General features: G+C 40.3%; 1 protein-coding gene across 3 annotated transcripts; it reads left to right on the top strand.

Moving 5' to 3' along the window:
* On the top strand, positions 1-27,690 carry LOC114304758 (transducin family protein / WD-40 repeat family protein). 3 transcript variants are annotated; one of them, XM_082909836.1, is made up of 7 exons: positions 1-351; positions 2,315-2,714; positions 2,911-3,067; positions 13,345-13,389; positions 22,598-22,763; positions 25,012-25,382; positions 27,067-27,690. In XM_082909836.1, exons 1-7 carry the CDS (start codon positions 145-147, stop codon positions 27,383-27,385), a joined length of 1,665 nt encoding a protein of 554 aa, XP_082765962.1. In that variant the 5' UTR covers positions 1-144; the 3' UTR covers positions 27,386-27,690. The 3 variants fall into 3 exon arrangements, 2 of the variants coding, with proteins under 2 accessions (XP_082765962.1, XP_082765963.1); XR_014357054.1 differs by having other exon boundaries at positions 22-351; positions 25,012-26,718; positions 26,813-27,134; XM_082909837.1 differs by having other exon boundaries at positions 22-351; positions 26,813-27,690.

Raw genomic sequence — 27,690 nt, 5'->3', positions numbered from 1 at the left:
AGCAATAAGTAGATGGAAATGCTTGTTTTGAGGTTCCAAAACCAAAACCAATAAAATCCCAACCCAAAAGACACAAAACCCAAATAGAACCCAACCCCTCCAAAAAAACAAAAAAACTAGGGAGAGGGAGAGAGAGGTGGTAAGATGAGCACGCCTCCGGTTCTGAAGAAGCCCAAGGCAGAGGAGAGAGAAGAGCTGGACGGCGAAGTGGCCATCGTCTCCGACAAGAATGGTACAGCAAACAGTAGCAGCTTCAGAGACGAACAAGAAGAAGCCATGGTCGCTCTCATCGAACACCGCACTAAAGAAGTCGAACATCTCCGCCAACGCATCTCCTATTACAAATCCCAGGTTCTAACATTTTTATTGGATTGGATTTTAATTTTTATGTGTTGGGTAGCTTTTGAATGTGAGTTATTTATTGATGTGATGAATCATTGAAAATGGGTCTTTATTGGGTTTTAATCTTTTCACAATCTTTGTACTGATTGAATTCACTTTTTAGTAGTAACCTTAGTTGGATCTAAAATTTGAACTTTAATTTTGATTGTGTACACAAAAGTTGGGTATTTTCTTTTTGGGTTTAAAATCCCTTCAACTGCAAAAGAAAAAAATGCTAACTTTTACGATGCTTGAATCATTAGTTTTGATCTTTTTGATTTCAGATTGAAAGACCAAATATGCTTTGTTTATGATCTTTGGAAAGTAAAGTAATTGAATGGTTTCTTGGATATTTATACCTTATGAATTATCGTGTTTGTTTAGATATTAATTTTAGTGGAACTTTACACGTCGTGGGTATATGCCAGACTTGATTCATCTTGCAATTGATTTGCAATAAATCTAGGTGAAATATGGAATGATAGTGATTTTTTTTGGACACATGGAAAGTGGGAAGGCATATTTTAGGACGAGACTCTTTTGGAAGGCGCTAACTTCCTAATTGAATCTAACAGCCATGTAAATGAACAGTCACGAGAGATCACGGGAGAATTCATGCACATTGAATATTGATTTGACCTACATTGAGGGTATTGCGTGCATTGAATGAAAATGACTGGTTAGTTCCAAGGTGAAATATGGAATGATATGTGATTTTTTAAGGATGCGTGGAATGTGGGAAGGCATATCTTAGGACGAGACTCTTTTAGAAGGCGTTAACTTCCTTATTGAATCTAATATCCATATAAATGAACTCTCACAATAAATCATGTGAGAATTCATGCACATTGAATATTGATTTGACCTACATTGAGGGTATTGTGTGCATTGAGTGAAAATGATTGTGGTTCACGTGAGAATTCATGCCCATTGAATATTGATCTGACCTACATCGAGGATATTTTGTACATTGAATGAAATGGTTGTGGTTAGTTCCAAGGTGAAATATGGTACGATACATGATGTTTAGGACAAGTGGAAATGGGAAGGCATATCTTAACTTAAGACGTGACTGCTTTAGGCAGGTGCTAATTTCCTAAGCAAACCAAATAGCCATATAAATGAACTGTCACAAGAGATCAGGTGAGAATCCATGCACAAAGAATATTGATATGGCCGACATTGAGGATATTGTGTACATTGAATGAAAATGATTGTGCTTAGTTTCAGAATCTATTTTTAACCATTACTTAATGCAACTTATACGGTAAGATATGCTTTAAGTCATAATACATTTTTGGATCTTTCCAATACTTAGACTGGCACGTCTGTTTGACTTCGTTCGTATTATGTCTAAATTCTTTTGCTTATGGTCTTCAATTTTTTCAGTATTCATGACATATCAAGAGTTCATATTTCTCAAAATTTAATTCTCTTTTGTGTGTTCTATTGGTTTTTTTATTTTTATTTTCAGGCTTTTTAGGTAAATGACATCTAATTTATCCACCATTTGTGATTGCATGTAATGGTCCTGAAAAAGAATCTGGGTGTGCTTATGGGAATTACTTCCATATCAGCTATTGATATTGAGGGTTGGTTTGGGATGTTTTAAAAAAGTGTACTTTTTGACTTATTGGCTTATATGGGTTGGGTTTGGGTTGAGTTTGATGTGATGTGATGTGTTAGAGAAGTGATGTGATTTAAATAAGATGATGTGACTTAAATAGGATAGTGACTTTTTGACTTTTTGTATTATTTAGTTTATGCCAAACCAACCCTGAATGACTATCCATTGATTGTTGCCTATTAGTGAATTGATTCCTGTGGTGGTTTACTAAATGGAGTCAACAAATGCTTATCATTTAATACTCAAATCATTACGGTATTGTTTTATGAAGGCATAGCTAATCATCTCTTTTGCAATGGTGTGCAGCTTGATCAAGCAGAGAGAAGGTTGGAGGATTCACAGTCTAAATTAGCTCATCTTAGAGGTCGTGACATTGCCACATCATCCAAAAACTCTAAAGGAGATGATGTTAAAGATGTTAAAGTTGAGCGAAGGTCAGCTAGTCCTTTCCAGATCAGTGAAGATTCTTCTCAAAACCAACCTCAATCTAGACCACAACTCATAGTTCCAGCTGTCAACCCAAAAGTTTCCCCACCTATAAAAATGGCGCCTGGCACGAAAGCTTCAAGTGGTTCTCATTCTCAAGCTAGGATCCAAGCTCGTAGTCATACTAATAGTATTGTGAAACATAAGGAGGACAAATCTCAAAGAACTTCTGAGATAGAAGCCACTGAAATTCAAGCTAAAGGGACAAAAAGGAAGTTTGGTAAAAGTTTCAACTTTTCAAAGGCTTATTATCATTATTACTTTTTCTGTGGGTGTGTATGTGTGTGCCTATTGTATTCAATTTCTGCAACTGCAGTTTTCTTCACATTTTGGTATTGCTTGATCTTCATTTTCTTCCTTGATTTTATTTGTGCTTATTATTTATTTTTCATTATAAGTTTTCTCATGAATTACAGAGCAGAAGGAACACACAGAATTGATACCACTGATACGTGAGAGCTCTTCTTCTTGCACAATCCGCTGTCAGACTGGTTGTCTCATCTCTAGTCAACACAAGAGAAAGTTGAGAAGTCTTGTGTTATGTCCGACAAATGATCAACTATTCTTGACGAGGTAGTTTGGGCTTTCTTTAGTTTATGAGTAATTTGTGATATTTTATGCCCTTAATTTTTCAAATTCAAACTTTAGTATGGGTTGTGCTGTTCTGTCATGACTAAGGGCTCGCAATTTGTAGTTCAAATATAGTACTTCTTGGTTATAATACTTATGAGGTCATTGATGTTTCACGGAGGTCATAGACACATAAATGTAAAGGAAGTGCACGTGTGAACTGAAAAATGTTTGTTATCATTTCTGGGGTTTTCTTCATTCCTCTCTAATGATGGAAATAAATTTTTGTGGGCAATATTGAATGACTTTACTTTCAAGTTGTTTCCTTATTGGTTTTCTCATTTGATAAACTTTGACATTTTATGGATATAGTAAACTATACTGATGTTGATAGTGATAAGTCCCACATCCACATCAATTTAAGCATCTCCATCTTAGCTACATTCATTTTATATACATGTTTTTTAGTTGCCTAATATTCTGGCTCGTAAAGTATCGATGGCGTTCTATAAATTTTTCATTTAATTTTGTTGGTAAATATCGATTGCATAATACACCAGTAACACTCCTTCACTTGAGGCAACATTTTTTTGATTCTATGCATTACATTATCTCTAATAATTTCTCTTTCCTTCTTAATAATCAAACCTAGGTAACAAATTTATTCGCTGTATATTATCACCTTGTTTTCAATTTTTACTTCTCCAATATTTTTCTGTTATTATTACTAAAATAGCGTTTCATATATTTATTTTTGGTTATACTTATTTTGAATCGTTTTTCTCTCATCCCCACCATATTATATTTGTAGGCACTTTAACATATATATATTTTTTTGTTAAAACCTATCACCTACTTCACCCACTTAAACCTACTCCACTAAACCTAACCCACTACACCACTACCACCTCACCTACTCCACTAAACCTAACCCACTACACCACTACCACCTCCACTTCACCTACTCCTTACCTACTACACACTCACCCTCTTCTATATATAGGAATCATGAATCATTGTAATATATAGACATCAATATAAATCAATCAATAATACAATTCTCTATTTCTCTTTATACATTAAATTTCTACATGGTATCAGAGCAAGGTTAAGCACTTAATATTTTTCGTTTCACCGGCGGGCGGCAACCTCGCCTTGGCCGCCCGCCGGACCTCAACCTATTCCGCTTATTTTCTACACATACCTTCCCATCACTGCCTAAATCCTCTCTCTTGAGGCCAATGTGAATTCCTCTTCTTCATAATCTGCACTAACTGTGGCATCTTTTCCTGGGGCAAACTCTGCAACCCAACACTCAATCTATGCTTCTCCTCCATGCTCATTTGCCTCTTGTTAGGATCCTTCGCCTTCAGCTTTGGTTTGGGCTTCGCCACAGCCTTGAGCTTCACTGCAGCTTTCAGATTCACGGCAGCCTTCGGTTTCACAGCAGCTTTTGGCTTCGCAGCTGGCTTGGCCTTTGCCGCTGGCTTGGGCTTCACAGCGGCTTTAGCTTTTGGCACAGCAGCTTTTGTCTTAGCCGGAGCCTTCTTTTCCTTTTTCGCTTTTACAGCCTTCGGCTTTGCTTCCCTCTGGTGGCTCCCCAGGTTCCACCTGAGCTGCATGATTCATTTATAGCTGCAATTGATAAGGGAAGTATTAGAACAATGCCCAATAGAAGTATGCCAGCTGCTCCTTACCCTACTCCTGGAGCACTATTAATAGGTGATGCTTTCAACATGCGTCATCCTTTAACTGGTGGAGGAATGACTGGAGCCCTGTATAAGGTGTTTTGTGCATCTCCTGATCAAGCAAGGAAGGAAATGCGTGAAGCATGTTTTGATTATTTGAGCCTTGGAGGTGTGTGTTCAACAGGACCAGTGGCTTTACTCTCTGGTCTAAATCCTAGCCCATTGAGCTTGATACTCCATTTCTTTGCTATAGCCATATATGGTGTTGGCCGTCTCTTGCTACCATTTCCTTCCCCTAAGCGCCTGTGGATAGCAGCTAGATTATTTTTGGGTGCATCGGCTATCATTTTTCCCCTCTTTCTCTCACATGGGCTTGTCCCCTCTCTCTCCTCCATTTGATTTCAAAATCCATTATTTTTATTTATTTTCTCCAAACCACTTTCCTTATTTCCCCCATCTTTCATTTTGATTTCAAATATATTTTTATTATTTCTTTCTTTATTTTTCTTTCACATTATTTTTTAATCTTTTTCAAATTCCATTCATACCATATAGCTTTGCACACCAAACCATCTTTTATTCATCTCAGGGATCAACCCCGATCACAATTTTAACAAAAAAAAAAAAAAAAAAAAAAAACAACCACAACAACACAAACCACAACACCACAAGATTTGTTTTCTTTTCTGCAGACGGCCACCCACCGACCTCACTTTTTCGCCTATTCCGCCGGTCTTTTCTTCTTGCCTCCGTCCTGGGCGGCCCTTGACAGTGATGCCTCCGTGTTTCCCACTACTCCGGGCACGATCACTACTCCCTGCTCCTCCACAGCAGCATATGGCGGCCCTCCAAATCGGAACATCACGGTGGCCTTCTGCTTCAGCTCCTTGTTTTCCGCCTTTAGCACACTTATCTCTGCTCGCGCATCCTTATACATGCGCTGGAGCAGAGCCAGTTGGGCGTTTAACTGCTGCACCTCATTTGTCCTACTCTGCAGCCGGTGCGACAGGTTTGTGACCGCAGTCATGGTTTCCACACATGACTTCAGAGTATACTGATTGGCCTCAATATCAGTTTGCACCGCCATTTTTTGCTCCACCGACCACATCGGAAAGTTCAACGGAGCAAAACCAGAGGTGTTTGGTTGAGGTTCACTGACCACCGCACCAGTTATTTCCCTTGTGGACTCGTTCAATTCTGGAAAGAGCGTGAGCAGACCACGGGAAGAGGAGGCCATGTTCTGGGTAGCTGGACGGGAAGAAGAGGCCATGTTTCAGAGACGGGTTGGTTACAGAGTATTCCAGCGTTTCTCTCTCAGCAAAGGAAGAGTTTTTTCAGAGGATTTTCAGAAGTTTTTTGTCTGCCTCAGCCTCAGCATCAACCTTGGTTAAATAGCCGAGGCAGCCACGCGTATCGCGCGCCACTTGACGCCAGACGACAAACGGGCGCGCCAGCCAAGGCACTCACGTGCCTCGCCATCATGTCCGGCACACCTTTTTATGACTTGGGCTCGCCTTTTGATGGCACGCCTTTTTATGGATTGGGCACGCCTTTTGATGGCACGCTTTTTTGATAGATTGGGCACACCTTTTGAGGGTGCGGCTTTTTAGGGGTCCGACAAGACTCTGTAAACTGTCCCGACATTGATTCCGGTTAGCTCCTTTATGGGTCCGACAAGACTCTGTAAGCTGTCCCGACATTGATTCCGGTTAGTTTCTACAAGGGTCCAGCAAGACTCTGTGAACTGTCACAACAACTGTCACAACATTGTCTGCTACAACGGTCCGACATGATCCCATAAACTGTCTTCTACATCGGTCTGACACCGCCATCCAGTGTCCTCTACACCGTTATGACACCACCATACAGTGTCCTCTACAACGTTATGACACCACCATCTAGTGTCTTCACCAATGGTCTGACACGACCATACAGTGTCTCCTATCCTCTTTTATTTTTATGTCTTTTCTTGTTTTGTTACTCTCTCCAAACTCAAGTTGGCTAGTTCCTATCCCCTTGAGTTTGCGGGGGGCTGTTAAAACCTATCACCTACTTCACCCACTTAAACCTACTCCACTAAACCTAATCCACTACACCACTACCACCTCACCTACTCCACTAAACCTAACCCACTACACCACTACCACCTCCACTTCACCTACTCCTTACTTACTACACACTCACCCTCTTCTATATATAGGAATCATGAATCATTGTAATATATAGACATCAATATAAATCAATCAATAATACAATTCTCTATTTCTCTTTATACATTAAATTTCTACATTTTTCTTTTCTAAATCTATTAAAACCTTGTCTTAAGTTATGTTTTGGGTCATTACATGAGGTTTTATTTATTTAGGTCTATAATAGTCTAGTGATCAATGAGTTTCGTGTGCTTTAAGATAATATTCTTGGTAAAATTAGGAAACCCAACAGCTTATTAATAGATGTTTAAGTTTTCTATTTATGAGAGAGTTGAGTTTTAGAGAATTGTGTGAAGCTTTTTGGCTTGTGTGATGCCTTGTGCTACCTTACCAGTGATCCTAGGGAGTCTTAGGTAAGATTAATAGATTCCCATGGGTGATTCCTAGGCTTTGTGTGATGCCTTTGCAACCTTCTTCTTTTCCACAAACATGCTATTTCCAAGTTATTGTTCACAACCTTAGAACAATAAATTGTTTGCTTTGAGGGTAAATCTACATCTAGAGTGATAATGATATCACTCCCTTTATATTAACAACCAATCGTTACAAAGAAAGCCCAAAGGCCCTGATCAAGGAATTACACTAATTAAGGAATTACAGAATAATGTAACTAAGGAAACAAATAATAGGAAGATTCTAACACATATTCTAACACTCCCTCTCAAGCTGGTATGAAGATATCTCTCATGCCCAGTTTGCCAAGAATATCATGAAATGTTTTACTCCTAACTCCCTTGGTGAGGATATCTGCAAGTTGCTCACCAGACTACACAAATGGAGTATATATTGTGTCACTAGTGAGCTTCTCTCTGATGAAGTGACGATCAACCTCAACATGCTTTGTTCTGTCATGTTGAACTGGATTGTGAGCTATGCTGATAGCAGCTTTATTATCATAATATAGTCACATGAAGACTTTCTGTTCAATTCCTAGATCATACAACAACTTGATCCACAAGAGCTCACACACACCTTATGCTATAGTTCTAAACTCAGCTTTTGCACTAGACAAGGTAACCACATTTTGTTTCTTACTTCTCCAAGTAACCAAATTTCCTCCAACAAAGGTATAATACCCTGAAGTGGACCTCCTATCAGTGACTGATCTTGCCCGATCAGCATCCGTATAAGCTTCCACACTAAGATAATCATGTTTGGAAAAATAAAGACCCTTTCCAGAAGAAGTTTCAAGGATCTCAAAATTTTCATAACTGCCGCCAAGTGTGCTTCATGAGGAGCGTGCGTAAACTGGCTAACCACACTCACGGCAATGGCAATATCAGGATGAAAATGGGATAAGTAAATGGGCTTACTCACTAATCTCTGATAACTCCCCCTGTCAGCGATTGCTCCCCCACTATCATCACAAAGTTTCTGATTAGGCTCTAGTGGTGTGTCGCAGGCTTTGCTTCCAAGCATTCCAGTTTCCTTTAATAGGTTGAGGACATATTTTCTCTGACAGATGAAAATTCCATCTTTGGACCTTGCAACTTCAATCCCCAGAAAGTATTTCAGGTTCCCCAAGTCTTTGATTTCAAACTCACTTGCCAAATACTTCTTCAACAAAGGGATTTCCTCAATATCAGCTCTTGTAAGAACTATATCATCTACATACACAATGAGAGCTGTAGTCTTACCATGAGAGGAATGTTTAACAAACAAAGTATGATCAGCCTGACTTTGTTTGAAACCATATTTCAGCATCACTTGAGTAAACCTTTCAAACCAAGCCCCAAGGAACTGTTTGAGGCCATATAATGACTTCCAAAGTCGACACATCTTACCCTTAGTTTGAAGAGTTTCAAAGCCATGAGGAATATCCATATACACCTCTTCTAGGTCCCCATGTAGGAAAGCATTCTTCATATCAAACTGATAAAATGGCTAATCCAGATTAGCTGCTAGAGAGAGAAGTACTCTGATTGAATTCATCTTCGCAACTGGAGCAAATGTCTCTTGGTAATCCATCCCATAGGTCTGAGTAAAACCTTTTGCCACAAGCCGAGTTTTATACCACTTAATTGAACCATCTGCTTTGTGCTTCACAGTATACACCCATTTGCATCCAACAGTTCATTTTTTCCTAGGTAACTCAGTCAAATTCCAAGTGTCATTCCTATGAAGTACTTTTATTTCCTCCACCATGGCTAGTTTCCACTCAGGAGTAGTAAGAGCATCCTGAAAATGATTAGGTATACTAATAGAGGAAATTTTAAACACAATGGCTTTATATGAAGAGGACAAACGAGAATAAGACACAAAGTTTGAAATAAGATGATGAGTGTAAGATCTCATATCCTTTCTCTTGGCAATGGGTATATCAAGATCAATAGGCATAGGCTCAGGCTCAGAGGTAGCAATATCAGGAGTTTCAGGATTACCTAGACCTTCATCAAGAGAAGGAAACGGCAGTGATTGATCACAAAAATGGTTTTTTATATCCAAGTAACTTGTTGCCTTTCCTTATCCCTGACATAGACCTGCCTTTCTTTGTTCTTGGCAACATCGGATTCTGTATTGCTAGTAATAGATACCACTGGAGGTGGTATTGGACCAGGAATAACAGGTATCTCTGATGACAGTATTGAGCTAGGAATAATAGAAGTAACGGGCCTCTTTTCACTCCAAGACTCCCCCTGAAGAGAGAACTGGGATGCAAGATTGGAGGAGAAGTAGGAGTGAGACTTAAAAAATGTGACATCCATAAACACAAACCATTTACGAGAGGGAGGATGGTAACACTTGTACCCCTTTTGAGTAGGGGAGTAACCCAAGAACACACATTTGAGAAAATGAGGATCCATCTTACCCCGAGAAAGAGAATGATTGTGAACAAAATAGATACAGCCAAAGGTTTTTGGAGGAATGGAAAATAGAGAGTCAGAACCTAAGAGAACTTGAAGAGGTGTCTTTTTTTGTAAGACTTGGGTAGGAAGACGGTTAATGAGATATACAGCAGTGAGAATAGTCTCGGCCCAATAGGCCCAAGGGACACCCATAGTAAAACACATACAACGAGCCATATCAAGGAGATAACGATTCTTGCGCTCAGCAACCCCGTTCTGTTGGGGGGTGTCAGTGCAAGATATTTAATGAATAATGCCATGAGTGAAAAAATATTGAGCCAACCTCGAATCAAGATACTCACTCACATTATCAGAACGCAGTACTTTGACAATCGCCCTAAACTGAGTGCTAACCATCTTGTGGAAGTTTTGAAACACAAAAAAAACCTCACTTTTTTCTTTCATGAGATACACCCAAGTAACACGAGAGCAATCATCTATAAAAGTAACAAACCATTGATGACCCTTCATAGACATTACACGAGAGGGACCCTAAACATCCGAATGAATTAAAGAAAAAAAAACAAAACTTTTATTATTACTAGGAGCAAAAGAAGCTTGGTGTTGTTTGCCAAGTTGGCATGACTCACAAAGAAACTTAGGGACTTTATTTTTAATAAAAACAAAAGGAAATAAATGTCTAAGTAACAAAAAAGATGAATGTCCTAGATACTGATGCCATAGCTATAAATCTTTCGTGGTGGATGGAGACTGGATGGAATGATGAGCCTGTTGATCAGTTTGATCTAAGATATAGAGACCATTTTCTGTTCTACCACTGTTAATCGTCTTCTTCATGATAAGGTCTTAAAAAGGCAAGAATCAAGAAAAAAAAGTTACATTACAATTCAAATCTTGAGCAAGACGAATCAATGACAATAGGTTAACAGAAAAATTAGGAATATGTAAAACAGAAGACAAAGGTAGGGAAGGGGTCGCACGAATTAAACCTTTCCCGGAGACAAAGGAAATAGTACCATCTGCAATCCTAACTTTGTCTTGACCGGAGACTAGGGTATAGTTTGAGAAGAGATCAGAAGACCCAGAGATATGATCTAAGGTACCAAAATCAATAATCCAAGGCAAGGCCTTATGGGATAAGAAAGCATTAGAAGATGAGGCTAAGTTACCTAAACAAGCAAACAAAGAAGCAGAAGATGCACCTAGAAAAACAGGAGATCGGCGATCAAGTAGAGTGCGCAGATCATCCTCAAACTCAGAGGATGACATACCAAAGAGTCCCTCAGACATCTGCATAATCGGAGTTGAATCATGTATCTCTACAGTATTGTGCTGATGAGCACAAGAGTGGGACCCATGTCCTCTTGACTGACTAGCTTGACCACCTCTATGACCAGAGCGGTCTCCTCGGCTCCCTGATGGAGTCCCATGAAGCTTCCAACAAGTCTCACGGGTATGACTCGGTCGGCCCAGTAATCACAGAACAAACTATCCTTCCCGAAAGGTGCAGAAAGTAATTCTGAATGGTTTGTAGAAGTCGGAGGTAACATAGTAGACCGACGACTCTCTTCATTCTGAACATAAGCAAAAGCTTCCTGAAGAGATGAAAGAACATCCATACCAAAGACATGACTCCGAACCGGATCAAACTCCACATTGAGGCCTTCTAAGAACTTGAAAACCCTCTCCTGTGCAAGAAACTTTCTGTAACCAACTAAATCAATGGTACAGTCAGGCTTATAATCTAGGAGATGATCTAGGCATTTCCAAACATTAGTCAAAAAGGTGTAATTCTAAAGGACTATCTGCGCCCCCTGAACTGAGCGCTCAATAGACCAGCGCAACTCAAATGACTAAGGAAAATTTCCCTTTCTGGAATATATAACAGCTACTGCCTCCCAAACATCCTGGGCAGACTCCATAGATAAGTAACCTTCATCAATCTCTAGGATCATGGAATGAATGAGCCACCCCATGATCAAAGAGTTGGTAATCTCCCATTGATCATAGCCAGGATCAGTAATACCTGGTGCTTGAACTCTTCTATTTACATATCCCATCTTCCCCTTACTCTTCAAGAAAAATGTCAGATATTGAGACCATGTAAGGTAATTTTGACCATTAAACAAAAAGATGGTGATTTTTAGGCTAGGGTTGAGGTTCTTAGAAGTAGTAGTCATAACTGGACTGGGACTCTCCCCTTTAGCTGGGTGAAAAGTAGTGGATTCACTAGATGGGTCAGCCATGTCTATGCCACTAACTTAACCAAAAACCACAACACTAATCACAATAATAGGAAGAGAGAATGGAATAAGCAAGCAATTTAACACAGATCACAATGGAGCATAACACTCAGATTAATGGGGCCATTTATCACCCCAAAAATTAAATAAAATAATAAAACGTAAAGCTTCAATCAAAGTAGCAGTCTTGGTGACCCAATCACAAGTTTAAAATGATGTACTGAAGAGAATGAGAATAAAAAATTCCAATCAGACCATAGGTTGCCTATGTTAACCTATCGAAGCTGTATGAAGATGAGAGAGTGACTAGACAAGCTAGTCGATGTCACACAAGGAACAACCTGATATGGGTCGAAGCACGAAGCAGAGTCAGATGACCTAGGGTGAATCACGAACTAGCCAGAGGCCTAGGAGACAAGCGATGAAGATCAGAAGGGCTCTGACGAGTGTTGTGATCCCTCCTAAGGCATGAGGAGCAGTCGAAAACCAAGTACAATGAGTCGTAGGAGATAGTTAGGCGCCGAAATTGATTAGGTTGTAGTTAGTGCTCTTTGATTGGTGTTGGGTGATGATGAGACGATAATGGGTGCTAGGTTTGGAATCCTAAAGCTCTGATACTATGTTTGCTTTGAAGGTAAATCGACATCTAGAGTGATAATGATATCACTCCCTTTATATTAATCAACCAACCGTTACAAAGAAAGCCCAAAGGCCCTGATCAAGGAATTACACTGATTGAGGAATTACAGAATAATCTAACTAAGGAAACAAATAATAGGAAGATTCTAAGACATATTCTAACATAAATACCACCACATCAAGCCTAAACCCTAATACTTTACCCTACCCTTTGGCCATTAAATTTACACTAAAATCATAAAATTGTTGTTGTTTGGATGATTCTAGTTGCTAATTCTAGAAATCTTGAAAAATGCAACTTTTAAAAATCAAGCCAAAATTCATTTTTTTCCACATGGAAAGCTTATAAGCCTTATTCCATGTTGTAAAATAACAGCTTTCCATAGCCAAAAACCTCACACAAAATCCTTTCATAGGTAGCCTAGGCCCTAGTTTTATAATTTGTTTTACAAACTTTCTATGAAGCTCTAGCTATGATAAATTTCGCTTTTTTACAAAATGTTGGGTGGTGGTAAAACAATGGTTTTGAGTGGGGTACTTATGTAGTACATCGTTTGGTTCCATCTTTTAAAGGAACATATTTCCATGTGTACCTTTCATAACTTTTGAAGCAACTGAGGATTAGAATTGATTTTTTAGTTGTTTTATATGTCTTCTTGGAGCTAACTTCCTAGTGTTTTGGAATGGTTGCAGTGCTTTGGATGGAGTAGTCAACTTGTGGCAAGTTCAGGCGAAAGGGTATGTTTCAAATTTTCATCCACATCTTTTTGCATGTGTCAAATATTGTTCTTTCATGAAAATTTTCATTTCATACAATTGGTTTATGGTTAGACGACACACATATGGACGATCTAGTGGGCAGTGAATACACTATATCACGATTTAGTTTCATTGAAAAAGGGTACTTATTTCAGCAGTTCCCTAACTACTTGTTGATCATAATGTGCAACTTCCTTCATTGGTTGGTCCATATTTTTCATTTGTTCTATAAAATGGTGAATGTCTTAATTTTAACCATGAAATTGTGGAGGAATCAGCTGCTTCATTTTAATTAATTTCTATTTTTTGTATTAAACATTTTCATAAAAAAGACGATGTTAAGAAACTAAAATTTATTTTCTTGTGTAGAATAATTTCTTCTTCTCTTCTCTTCTTTTTCTTTCTTCTTTTTTCTTGTTTCTTTTTTCTTTTTTTTTCCTTTTTCCTGAAGATAACTAGGATACTTGTAGAGAAGTTCTGGTTTTGGAAGTAGATAAAGTAGTTCATGTGTTTTCAAACTATATATAATATAAGGAGACAGTGTATGGGAACTAATCTTATGTGCCAACAATTCTCCTAGGCTCGGGAGATTTTAACAGAGAGTCAAAATATATCATTTACTATGCCTGTGTAACTAACCAGATGTGTCTCTCAAGAAATTATAGATATATGTATAAATATATCTTATCCTTTCAGTGCCATCTCTACAAGCTACTATCTGCCTTAAAGTCTGCGATTGACCTGAAAGAAAAGATGAATTATAAAAGAAATTTACACTTGTCATTGAAACTGAATCACTGCAGCAGACAGAATATAAATCTTCTCTAAGCAAGGATACACATCCAAAATTGTTCAATGGAGTCCAACGTCAGAAGGGGGAAAGGGAGTTGCGGAATTTGGAGTGTTCTATTAATTATGATAGGCGTTCGGGGGAGCAAGAGAAGAAAGTGAGATGGGGGAGGGAGAAGCAGTTGTTTTTGAAATGAGATTGAAGGTATTATCTTGGAATGTGGGCGGTTTGAATGAACGGAGGAAACATGTGGCGGTGGGGGTGTTGTTGAGGAGTGCGAAAGTAGATGTGGTTTGTATTCAGAAAACGAAAATGGAGTGTATGGGTAGGGAGGTTGTCAAGGAGATTTAGGGTGGTCGGTGTATTCAGTAGGTGTTCCTTCGAGCGTTTGGTGTGGCAGGGGGGGTTCTTGTTTGTTAGGACACTAGGGTGGTGGTGAGAGAGGAGGAGGTTGGGGCTTTTTCAGTGTCTTGTTTGTTCAGATGTATGGAGGATGGATTTCGATGGGTATTCACAGGTAGGGATGCAACTCGGGCGGGCTCAACCCGAGCAACCCGAGCCCAGCCCGAGTTTTTTTAGGGCTTGGGCAACTATATCTTGTAATCTGGACGGGCTTGGGCAAATTTTTGATGCCCGAATTGTAATTCGGGCCGGGCTTGGGCAGAACCAATGGCCAACCCGAGCAACCCGAACCCGAATTGAATTTAATATATTATATAAATTATATAATATATAATATATATAATATAATAAATTATATAATATATATAAATTAAGTAAAAGAGTTAGTCTTAATTTTTATTTTTTATTTTTTTTTTGGTTAGTCTTCTATTAAGTAAAAGAGTTAGTCTTAATTTTTATTTTTTATTTTTTTTTGGTTAGTCTTCTACCATTAGATTAGCATATTTTATGTCTACCCTTAGATCTACCTACAGGTTTCTGGACTCGGGCAATTCGGGCTAACCCGAGTTCAAAATACAAAGCTCGGGCCGGGCTTGGGCAGCAATGCTCGGGTTCGTGGTCGGGCTTGGGCGGGCTTGGGCACTGCCAAATACAATTCGGGTCGGGCTTGGGCAGACCCCCAACCCGACCAAACCCGCCCGAGTTGCACCCCTATTCACAGGGGTGTATAGGCTGGTGCAGGGCGTGGAGAGGCGGCTGTTTCTGGAAGAGTTAGAGAGTGTTGCATTTCGATGAGAGCTGCCATGGTGTATGGGGGGTGACTTCAATATGGTGAGGCGGCTGGGGGAAAGGTCGGGAGGGGGCCGTATGACGAGCGTCATGCGGGCTTTTTTGGATTTGACTAATGAGTTGCATTTGGTGGATATGCCTTTATAGGGTGGGGATTACACATGGTCTTGGGGTTGTGATTCTTCTTGGATTGATTGTTTTCTGGTGACGGGAGAGTTTGAGGAGCATTTTTTAGGGGCAATGTAGTGTGTTTTGACCATCGGCCTATTCTGTTGGATGGTGGGGGTATTTAGAGGGGCCCTTCACCCTTTTGTTTTGAGAATATGTGGTTTCGTTCTGATGGGTTTGCAGATAGGGTGAAACGATGGTGGGCGAGTTATGTTATGTTCTGATCTCCGAGTCATATGTTGGCACTAAAGTTAAAATTGCTGAAGGTGGACTTGAAACAATGGAATAAGGAAGCTTTTGGTCATTTGGATGGGCAGAAGGTGGAGGTGTTGGCTCAATTGCAGATCTTGAATTCTGTGAAAATTGATGTGGGTTTGACTGACGAGGAGGTGGTTCAGAAGGAGCGCTTGCGGGCTGATTTTGTTTGGATTGCTTAGATGGAGGAGGTCAGTTTTAGACAGAAATCGAGGTGTTTGTAGCTGAAGGAAGGGGATTGTAATACAAAGTTTTTTCATCGGATGGCAAATGCACATAGGAGGGTAAATTAGATTGGGAAGATTAAGGTGGATAGGGCGGAGTTGTCGGAAGCAGAGGAGGTTCGGATGGGGATTGTTGGGTTTTATGAGCATTTGTTTAGGAGACAGGGGGAGGGATGGTGCTCGGGGGTTGATGGTGTGGAGTTTAGTAGGATCTCAAATTCTGATAGGTTGGAGCAGTCGTTTTCAAAAGAGGAGGTGGTGGGTGCTTTGAAGGGGATGAGTGGAGATAAGGCTTTGGGCACAGATGGCTTTACTATGGCTTTTTTCCAACATTGTTGGGGTGTTGTAAAGGGGGATGTGATGGCTGTAATGGGTAATTTTATCAGGTGGGCCAGTTTGAGGAGAGTTTCACTGCGACTTTTATTGCTTTGATCCCTAAGGTGGGAGGGGTTGAGGATATTCAACAGTTTTGGCCAATTAGTTTGTTGGGAAGTGTGTACAAGCTTTTAGCGAAAAATTTGGCCAATAAGCTTCAGTTGCAAGTGTGGGGAGGTGGTGTCAGAATCACATAATACTTTTGTAGGTGGGCATCAGATTCTGGATGCAGTGTTAGTGGCTAATGAGTGTTGATTCTCGTTTGCAAGGAGTATAGTCAAGTGATTTGTAAGTTGGATATTGAGAAAGCCTATAATAATGTCAGTTGGGGTTTTTTTGATGTCCGTCATGGAGCGGATGTGTTTTGGGGAACAGTGGAGGCGGTGGATTTGGTTTTGCATTTTGATGGTACGGATGTCTGTATTGGTGAATGGGATGTTGGCGGGTTACTTCCAGATATTTTGGGGTTTGTGGTAGGGGGATCCATTGTCCCCTTTGTTGTTCATTCTTGTCATGGAAGCGCTGAGTTTGTTGTTGTCTCGGGCGGTGCAGGGCGGTTTGTTGGTAGGTTTTTCAGTGGGAGATGGGGTTGGTGTTTCTCATCTTTGATATGTTGATGATGTTTTGATTTTTTGTGGGGCTGATGCGGAGCAATTAGAGCATTTGTGCTGTGTTTTGCTATGCTTTGAGGCATTCTCGGGTCTGAAGGTGAATTTGGCCAAGTCGGAAATAATTCCGGTAGGGGAGGTCGGCCATCTTTCGACTTTGGCAGCCATTTTGGATTGTAAGGTGTCTTATTTGCCAGTGTCTTATTTGGGTTTGCCTTTGGGGCTTCTTTATAAGGCGAAAGGGGTGTGGGATGGGGTGTTAGAGAGGGTGCAGCATCGGTTGGCAGGGTGGAAGCTACAATATCTGTCTAAAGATGGAAAGCTAACTTTGGTGAAGAGTGTATTGAGTAGTATACCGACTTATTTTATGCCGGTCTATGTCATTCCTATGTTAGTGGCTCGCCATTTGGAGAAGTTGCAATGAGACTTTTTGTGGGGAAATGATGGTAGGGAGTTTTTGTAGAAATATATGTATTATTGATTGATGTTGTATTACAAGATTGTTGTGTATATTGATATTTTGTTATGTTTACAATGATCAAATATATAGAAGAGAAGAAGGTAGTAGGTGAAGTGGTAGGGGATGAAGTGGAGGTGGTAGTGGTAGGTTAGGTGAGGAGGTGAGTGTGTGTGGTAGGTAGTAGTGGGTTAGGTTTAGTGGGTTTAACAGCCCCCCTCAAACTCAAGGAGGTTAGACACAAACCAACTTGAGTTTGGAGAGAGTTACAAAACAGAAAAATAAACTGATAAATAAAATAAAACAGGATAGGAGACACTGTATGGTCGTGTCAGACCGTTGTAGCAGACAGTTTACGGGGTCATGTCGGACCGTTGTAGCAGACACTGTGTGGTCGTGTCAGACCGATGTAGAAGACAGTTTACGGGGTCATGTCGGACCGTTGTAGCAGGACAGTTTACGGGGTCATGTCGGACCGTTGTAGAAGACAGTTTACGGGGTCATGTCGGACCGATGTAGCAGACACTGTGTGGTCGTGTCAGACCGATGTAGAAGACAGTTTACGGGGTCATGTCGGACCGTTGTAGCAGGACAGTTTACGGGGTCATGTCGGACCGTTGTAGAAGACAGTTTACGAGGTCATGTCGGACCGATGTAGAAGACAGTTTACGGGGTCATGTCGGACCGTTGTAGAAGGACAGTTTACGGGGTCATGTCGGACCGGTGTAGCAGAGGTTGTGGTGGTGCACAGTGCGCCATGAGCGACTTATACATGATACTGTGTATAACCCCCCCTCAAACTCAAATAGGTGTGAAGATAGAAACCTATTTGAGGTTGAAACAAAGGGATTGATAAAGCTGACCGGTGTAGAAGACACTGTAGGAGTGTGTATATAGGCTGCCCAAAAAATATACATGGATGTAGATATCGAGCCCTCAAAAGGCGTGCCCTCAAAAGGGGTGTCATCAAAAGGCGTGCCCAATTCATCAAAAGGTGTGCCAGATATGATGGCGAGGCACGTGGGCGCCTTGGCTTGCGCGCCCGTTGGTCGGCTGGCGTCAAGAGGCGCGCGATGCGCGTGGCTGCCTTGGCTATTTAACCAAGGTTGATGCTGAGGCTGAGGCAGAGACAAAACTTGCTACAAAACCTCTGAAAAACTCTGCGGTTGCTGAGAGAGAAACTCTATAATACGCTGTAATACTCTGTTGCCCAGAAAATGGCTTCGTCTTCCCGTGGACTGCTCACCCTCTTTCCCGACCTCAACGAGCCAACAAGAGAGAGAACTGGTGCGGTGGCACTGGAACCTCAACCAAGCGCCCCGGAGTTTGCTCCGTTGAACTTTCCGATGCGGTTGGTGGAGCAAAGAATGGCAGTGCAGTCAGATGTGGAGGCCAATCAGTATACCTTGAAGTCATGTGTGGAAACCATGACGGCGGTCACAAATTTGTCGAACCGGCTGCAGAGTAGGACAAATGAGGTGCAGCAGTTAAACGCCCAACTGGCTCTGCTCCAACGCATGTATAAGGATGCGCGAGCAGAGATAAGTGTGCTGAAAGCAGAAAATAAGGAGCTGAAGTGGAAGGCCACCGTGATGTTCCGATTTGGAGGGCCGCCATATGCTGCAGTGGAGGAGCAGGGAGTAGTGATCATGCCCAGTGGAGTGGGAAACACGGAGGCAACACCGGCAAGGGCCGCCCAGGACGGAGGCAAAAAGAAGAGACCGGCGGCAGAGTAGGTCGGTGGGTGGCCGTCTGCAGAAAAGAAAACAAAGCTGTTGTTGTGGATTTTTGTTGTTGTTGTTGTTTTTTTTTTTTTTTTTTTTTTTTTTTGTGTAAAATGTGGATCGGGGTTGATCCCGATATGAATAAAATGAGTGTATTGTGCAAATTTGTAAATTGGTTGCAATTGTTTTTTTTTTTTTTTTTTTTAATAAAGTGAAAAAAAAAATAAAAATAAAAATAAAAGAAAGAAATAATAATAATATATTTAAAATAATAATAATAATAATAATAATAATAATAATATGTTTAAAAAGTGGGGCGGTGGAAAATGATGATTTTGGGTGAATAAAATATTTGATGTGTCTATGGAGGTGGAGTACCCACGTGAAATATCTTGAGGCATGTGGGGGTGATTATTAGAGAGAGAGAGTGACAGTGTGTGCTATGTCCCCCCTGTGTTGTTTGCTCTTTTCTTCTTTATTCTCCTCAAGAGAATCTAGGTACTTGAAAATCTTTGAGTCTTCCTCGCTCAAAAGATCACCAAGTGCAGGATGACTCAAGAAAGCGGTCAACCAAAAGTCAAGAATAGAATTGATGATCTCATTCCGTTTAACATAGACAGGCCTGCGGATCTCATTATACTTCTGCTCTACTTCCAAAACTTTCTCGCTAGCTTCTTCATTAAACTTGTCGAGGTCGTCTTGGACCTCCTGCAACTTTTCGATCGAGAGGACAAGGTCAGTGTCAATGTGATCGGAATGTTCGTCCTGAGTTCTATCGGTGACCTTCGATTTCTTGCCGCGGTCAGCTACCGTTTTGGGTGGCCAAAAACCTAGCCCGGAAGGAGTCTCTCTCTCTCTCTCGGGGAATGGAGACCTACTGGATGGGAGCAGTGGCCACGGCTGCGGCGCTGCAGGAGCGGCTTCAGCAAGCCATAATGAACGGCGGCGGCGGAGAGGAGTAGGCCGGCGAGACGCTGGGCGACGGTTCTGGGGGGTTGCGCCGGAGAGAAATGACAAGCGAAGAGCACTGGTGGCGAGTAGAGAACCAACGCCGGAAAGTCTAACGGCGGTGACAGCAAGGCAAGTAGCGCGGTGGCGCCGATCGGCAAGGTAAGGAAGAAGGCCAACAGGGTACGAAACAGATGAATGAAATGAGATGTTTTGTGAGGTGTGAATCAGGTCTGTTTGAGATTTGATTATGTAACAGGTTAGGGTCCGGCGGGCGGTGAAGGCAAGGTTGCCGCCCGCCGGAAGGTGAAGTTCACCAAGAGCTAACCTATAGCTCTGATACCATGTAGAAATATATGTATTATTGATTGATGTTGTATTACAAGATTGTTGTGTATATTGATATTTTGTTATGTTTACAATGATCAAATATATAGAAGAGAAGAAGGTAGTAGGTGAAGTGGTAGGGGATGAAGTGGAGGTGGTAGTGGTAGGTTAGGTGAGGAGGTGAGTGTGTGTGGTAGGTAGTAGTGGGTTAGGTTTAGTGGGTTTAACAGTTTTGGTATTATCTCATTAATTGGAAGCAGATTTGTTGTCCTAAGGAGGATGAGGGGTTGGGGTTGAGGAGGTTGTGTAAATTTAATTTGGCTTTATTGGGAAAGTGGTTATGGAGGTTTTTCAATGAACGGGATCAGCTATGGCGGAGGGTGTTGGCGTCTAAGTATGGGTTGGGGAGGGGTGAATGGTGTACCGAGGAGGGGTGAATGGTGGGTGCGGGTTGTGGAAAGATATTTGGTTGGGTAGGGTTGGGTTTTGGGATTAAATCCAATATCGCGTGGGTAATGAAGTGTGTGTGCGGTTTTGGAAGGATCAGTGGTGTGGGGAGATTACTTTGCAGGAGTATTTCCCTTTGATCTTTTAGTTGGCGGTGGATTATGATGTGATGGTGGCTTCATATTTTGGTGGAGGAGGTGAGGGGTTGGTTTGGGATATAGTGCTTCGTCGGCAAACTCAGGATTGGGAGGTTAGGCAGTTAGCGGATTTGTTGGCCTTTTTGTATAAGGTTAAGGTCGGCCGGGAGGGGGAGGATGTTTTAGTTGGGGGGGGGGGGTTCCACGTGCGAAAGGTGTTTTTTCCGTCTTGTCATTTTATGGGACTTTGTGTGGCAGTGGTGGGGGGTCTTTCCCTTGGCATCACTTGTGGGTATTTGGTGTTCCGTCGAAGGTAGCTTTCTTTGTGTGGACGGCAGTTTTTAGTAGGATTTTGACTATTGATAATTTGATCCGTCGGCATCATATTTTGGTGAATTGATGTGCATGTGTTGTGCGGATGCGGAGACAGTGGATTACTTGCTTATTTATTGTCCGGTTGCTTCTCGCTTGTGAGTACTTGTTTTTTCTTTTTTTGGAGTGATGCGGGTTTTAGCCAAAGCAGGTCATGGATATGCTTTGTTGTTGAGAGAAGGGGGGGGGGGGGGGGCGAGTTGGGAAGAGACGGCGGAGAGCCTGGGCATTAGCTCCTTTGTGTTTGATGTGGTTGCTTTGGTTGGAGCGGAATCGTCGGGTTTTTCAAGGGAGTTGTCAGTCGATGGCTCAGTTAGAGTCTCGGTTTTGCAGTGTTTTGTACAGTTGGGTGTCGGGAATAGTGGATCCTAATTTATTTGCTGTTTTAGACTTTGTTGATGATTTAGTTGGTTAGGTCCCTGTTTGAGGGGTTGGTTTTCTATTCCTTTGGATGCTTTCTTAATAAATTTTTATTTATCAAAAAAAAAAAAATTGTTCAATGGAGGATCAAATGCTGCATCAACTGCCGCACTGAACCTTTCATGCAAGCTTGTAATGGGAGTGAAATAGAAAACAAATAACTCTAAAACGTGTGTGGGTCTCACTTCATATTAAAGCCTATTCTCTCTTTGCATCTTATTCTTCTATATAGCATTCAGGAACCATGACCTCTTTTTAATGAAAGATGCCCAACATGTATAAATTACACTAACCTCCTTTAAGGTTTAAGAAAAACAATGTGCCCACAAGTTTAACATAATTATGTTATGCTCCTTAAGGTTTAAATTCTCAGAACACTTTCTACCCGTGCCATAATTCGTACCAGTAGTAATATGGATGAAAAAAGTTGTCATCTTTTCATACTGAAATCTATATTTTACCTTGCTTATGCATGCGTTGTGTTCATACACCATCTGCATTAGTTACACTTGTTTTACTCTTACTAAAAGGGAGGTCAGTATAATCATGTCAAACTTGTGGGGCTTATTGTATTTTATTGGAACCTCAGGAGAGATCAATATAATTTAGCCTACATAATTCAAGTTCCTAGCTGGCACTGCTATAAGTCTTTCTATGACCAACCTAAGCATGTGCCATATAGAAATGCTGGAAAGGATTAAACTGCAAATTTAATTTTTTACGCTTATTGCTTTGAAATTGCAGATCAAGTGCCAATCTACTAAGTTCCACTGACTGCGTATCCCAAAAGCAGAGGAGATGGCCAGAAGATATAGCATGGCACCCAGAGGGAAACAGCTTATTTTCTGTATACAGTGCTGATGGGGGGGACTCTCAGATATCAGTCATAGATCTCAATAAAACAAGAGGGGTAAGGTCATGGTTCAAAAATGGTTTCCTGAAAATTCGTATGCTTGTACCACTCACCACATAGATATGCATGCCTGGATGTGCTTTTGAATGCACGGAGTAATTTTCTACTTCATTCTGTTGAATTAGTGATTGTCACTTACAGTTACATCTTAGGAACACAGTTTATGCGTGTACACGTATATGAGTTTACAAGAATAGAATTTGCCAATATACAGTAGTTGTGTCCACTTTCTGTCATGTTTGCTGCTGGATTAGATACTCCTCCAATGTCAGTCGTGTGTGCGAAGTTGATTGAATATCAGTGGCCATCGGGTAATAAAATCATGTATGTCTTTAAGGGTCATGGTTCAAAAATTGTGCCACTTATGAGTTATGACCTATGTATGCTAAGTATGCATTTGTGAAGTTGCCAAGTTCTGTTTATTCACTTGTGTTGTATTTAGTTGCAGTAATTCAAATTATGAGCTCTGTGCAGTCGTTTGCATTTGCATATAGAAAGGGAAAGGTAATAATTGCCAATTTCAAGTTTTTTTCTCTCTGCAGTCTGCTTACTTACTGCTACCACGTTTGTCATCCATGTCAAGCACCAACTTCATTATATGTGAATAGCATCTGACCATAAACCCATTTCTTACCGTAGAAGATTTAGTAATCCTTTTCTAGACATTTGGCAAGCATGAAGTGCTTGAGAGGCACACATTATTGGATGATGGGGTTTATGAAATATGTGTCTCAGACTATGTTAACTGGAATGCGGATTGTTTCAGTACAAAGAATGGGAATGAGAATGTGGTACACCATATGCTCTAAAATATGGTACAATACTAGTAGGATTGTATAGATCACACTCCTAGAATTTAAGAGACTACTAAATCTATATGATAACAATTATAGTCCAATAGTTATACAACCAATGAAATATGGTTATATTAATCATGTAAAAACACAATTCTAGAAACATTATGGCCTATTTGTTTGATATTTGGTCATCCAAAAATTATATTTGATTATTTTTCCTCCTATAAAAAATTTAAAGAAATTATATAGAAATTTGGGATCGCTAAAATATCTTTTTTGAATGAAAGTGTATCATGTTTTGAAATGTGTTCCGAAATGTAAATTGCTAGGGTATTAAGGTTTTCGGGTAACACTCTTCGTGGAGAGGTGCTTTCACAGGGTGTAGCAAATAAAAATTTTAGTTGTCTGGTACAAATTTGGGCTGTCAAGCATGAGAATGCATTCAATTTTGATGATAGCTACTTGGTGCAATGCTGAAGGTGAGGTCCATGCCCAAGCCACCCATCCCAGCACCCCACACCTGTAATACCAACATTAGATAATGTCCATGCCCTTTTTAGTTGTTGCAAGTTGTGCACCGGGCATGCCTCAACCCTAATCACCATTTGTTATGTTATGCCTGTGTTGTGTTGAATTTGTATCCTCATCTTGTCTCCATTGGTAGCTGCCTAGTATTTGACGTAGTTACATAGCTGCTCAGCTTGTTTAAATGGTTTTCTATGAATGAGATGCTTTTAACTAATTTTATTATTATTTTTTTGGTATCGTCTGACAGTTGTTAGAATTTGTATGTGCCCTATAATATCTCCTCGCTCATCATTCTCTTCCGCAAGCTGAAAAGTAATTTATTTATGAACCATTGAGGTGTAGGATGCCATCCAAGGGTATATTGTTTGAACAGTTCCTATAACGGGTGTCTTTTGTACTGAGAAATAAGGTGCACTTAGTGCAGGGGCTTGGGTAGTGTCTTTCATCGAGGTTTAATGAAGTTCTTATAATTACCATGGATTAAGGTGGTGTAATATTGGATATAAAAAAAAACTCAAGCTTAAACTGTGTTTCGGCATTCCTTTTTTGGTATTTAACTTTCAGACGTCATTTACTCATAATTTGTGCAACAACGTAATTCTCATCTATGATGGCGTCTCCTTTGGTATTTCATGCTTCTTTTTCCCTTTTCTTGAATTCTTGTGTACATGTGTTGCACGTTTCTTATTATGTTAATGTCAAATAAAAAAATAGGAACAATGAAGGGAAAAAAAATGCTGGAATTTGGGCAGTTCATATGTCTCTATGGAGTAGGTGAAAGTTGGCTTAGAACCAAGTTATCTGATGTTAGCCTAATTGTTTTTTATGCCATGGCATGCTTGCCCAGTTGTTGTGTTAAATAATATCAACTATGGCTGATAAAAATAATCTCTCCAATTTTGAATGTTGTGCATCGACAGACAACACGTGTAAGTTTCTTAGATGCAAAGCCTCATCTTAAGGGCATCATCAACAACATAGTTTTCATGCCATGGGACAATGTCTGTTTCGTTACTGGTGGCAGTGATCATGCGGTAGTACTCTGGACTGATAAAGACGGGGAAGACTTGTGGAAACCGAAATCATTGCACAGGAATCAGCATTCGTCCGCTGTAATGGGAGTTGCTGGGATGCAACAAAAGCAGACTATATTATCTGTTGGTGCAGACAAGAGAATTATTGGGTTTGATTTATTGGCGGGAAGAGCGGACTACAAACATCAAATAGAAAGCAAATGCATGAGTGTTCTACCTAATCCATGCGACTTCAATCTATTCATGGTTCAGACTGGGTAAGCAACATTCAGTACTTACAATCAAATCTTCTTGTGATCTATGCAATTGTTATTTTCATGCTATGCTTCATTGAATCATTACTGCTCCTAGGATAATTTTTTCATCTATTATAAATGGCCCTTTGCTATCACTTGTATGCTCCGTCATTTTACCTTTTGGGTTCATAAAGATGCCCCCACTTAATGTTTGGAATTTTATTCTACTCAAAACTGATTTGTCGTGAGGTTTACAACTCTTATTTATAATAAAGAGAAGTCCCAAACCCAAAAAAGAAATGACTAATTGAGCTAATTATGCTATAAATAAAAGGTCGTGCTAACTACGGTCTATTGGGCGTTCATTAAGAGCCAAATAATGCAAAAAACTTACAATTGTAATACACATTTTGCATATTCCTATACTACACTTTCATATAATGCAATTTTTGCACAGATACCAACATTAACCATGTGGTGGTTAGCATTCCTATAAATAAAAGAAGACAGAAAATTGCAAAAAGTGGAATATTTGTGTTGACCCCAAATCTGAAAACTAGAAAATCAAGGAGACAGTCAAAACAATTGGCACTGAAAAGTGAATCTTCTAGAGAAAGTAATTAACAAAACAAAAGTTTCCTAAAATGGTAAATTCGCAAAATTGGAGGCTGAAACAAAGGGATCTGCCTGAAAACCACCTTCAGTTACGGTGCAACGGCGTGCCTTGACAGTTGGACCATTTCAGATTGAACTTGTGTCTTTGGGTTGAATCTAACAACATCAGTTTGGACACAAAATTTCCATTTTGTCATCTTGTGATCTAGTTGCTCCAAATACTTGGACGCAATCAGATCTTACTGATGTTTGATGAGTACGAAGAGGATAGCGTCATTCAGGAATATCTGAGTCCACATAAGCAGAAGGAAGAGCGTCAAAACTGGTGGGTGTAGATGGAGGAAGAGCCTTTCCATCCTTCCTCATGCCTAGCATGCAGGGCTCTGTACATGCACCCTATTCATTTCTGCAGTACTTAGCTCTGATACCATGTGCCACGGTTTTTAGTAGAATTGAACCCCAAAAGCTAGTTTGTGAAGTTAGGCTGGCTTCCCTCACGCTTATACACTAGACATTCTCTTTGTACCTAGGTGATGTGAGTCTTCGCTTCACATAAACTTGGAACTCCCAGAATTTTGTATGGAAATATGTCTGGGCCTCAAAAAGGTTACATGTGAGATATTTTTTACCAATATTTTGGATACTAACTGACCCTCCCCAGATGTGGCAGTGTCCAGTGACTGATGGGAAGCCTTGTTTGTTGTTGGATATAGCCTAGATTTGGAGCTTTCAACTGAACTTGGTAGGTTCAGAATTTATATGTGAAATGATTATTTTGGATTATGTTCTAGTTTCTCAATATTTGGAGTTATATTGATGGTTCCCAAATATTGCAGCAATGAAGTATTTTGACACCTATTTCTACTTTCGGATGGATAAAATATAAGCTACTAGTCAAAATAGCTGCCTATTAATGTTATGCCTAAGCTGGAAATTGTAGGATCACAAGGGAAACACGTTCAATCATGGAATGGCAAGTTTATTATAATTATTTTTTTATTTCTGGTGTCTTTGTAAATGCAAAATGTTTTCTCATGTTTTTTACTCTATGTTGTTGCCCTAAAGTTCAGCCAAAACATCCCTTCTGCAGGACTCCAGAGAGGCAGCTTCGATTGTTTGATATAAGATTGAGGCAGACGGAAATCCATGCATTCGGGTGGAAGCAAGAAAGCAGCGAGTCACAGTCTGCTCTGATAAATCAGGCATGGTCCCCCGATGGATTATACATTACGTCTGGTTCAGCTGACCCTGTAATCCACATCTTCGATATCAGGTATAACGCTCGCAAACCTTCCCAGTCAGTCAGAGCGCATCAGAAACGAGTCTTTAAAGCTGTATGGAGTCACTCTCTCCCTCTCCTGATCTCCATATCGTCTGATCTGAACGTTGGATTGCACAAGATCATGTGAAGTTCTTGATCTAAGCAATGGCCCGCTTGTTTTGCTCACTTTACCCAACTGGTTGGGAAGTTTTGTATCTTGCTTTAATGAGGAACAACTAAATACATGAAATATAAAGTGTACCATGGATAGCAAATTTTGGGACTGAATTGAATAGAAATTGAAAAGTAGATTGGTGGGTATACATATGAACTGTAAAACAATTGAACGTTGGATAGACTCATTCATGATGTTCCCGAATACTTTTTTTTTATAAGAGGAAATAGAGGGGGAGTTGAAATGCATATCCCCTGTGGAAGATTTTAACTTTGAAA

Source organism: Camellia sinensis, chromosome 15 (assembly GCF_055761805.1).
Source record: "Camellia sinensis isolate YWXY chromosome 15, ASM5576180v1, whole genome shotgun sequence".
Classification (NCBI taxonomy): Eukaryota; Viridiplantae; Streptophyta; class Magnoliopsida; order Ericales; family Theaceae; genus Camellia; species Camellia sinensis.
This window is presented reverse-complemented; position numbering and strand designations above follow the sequence as displayed.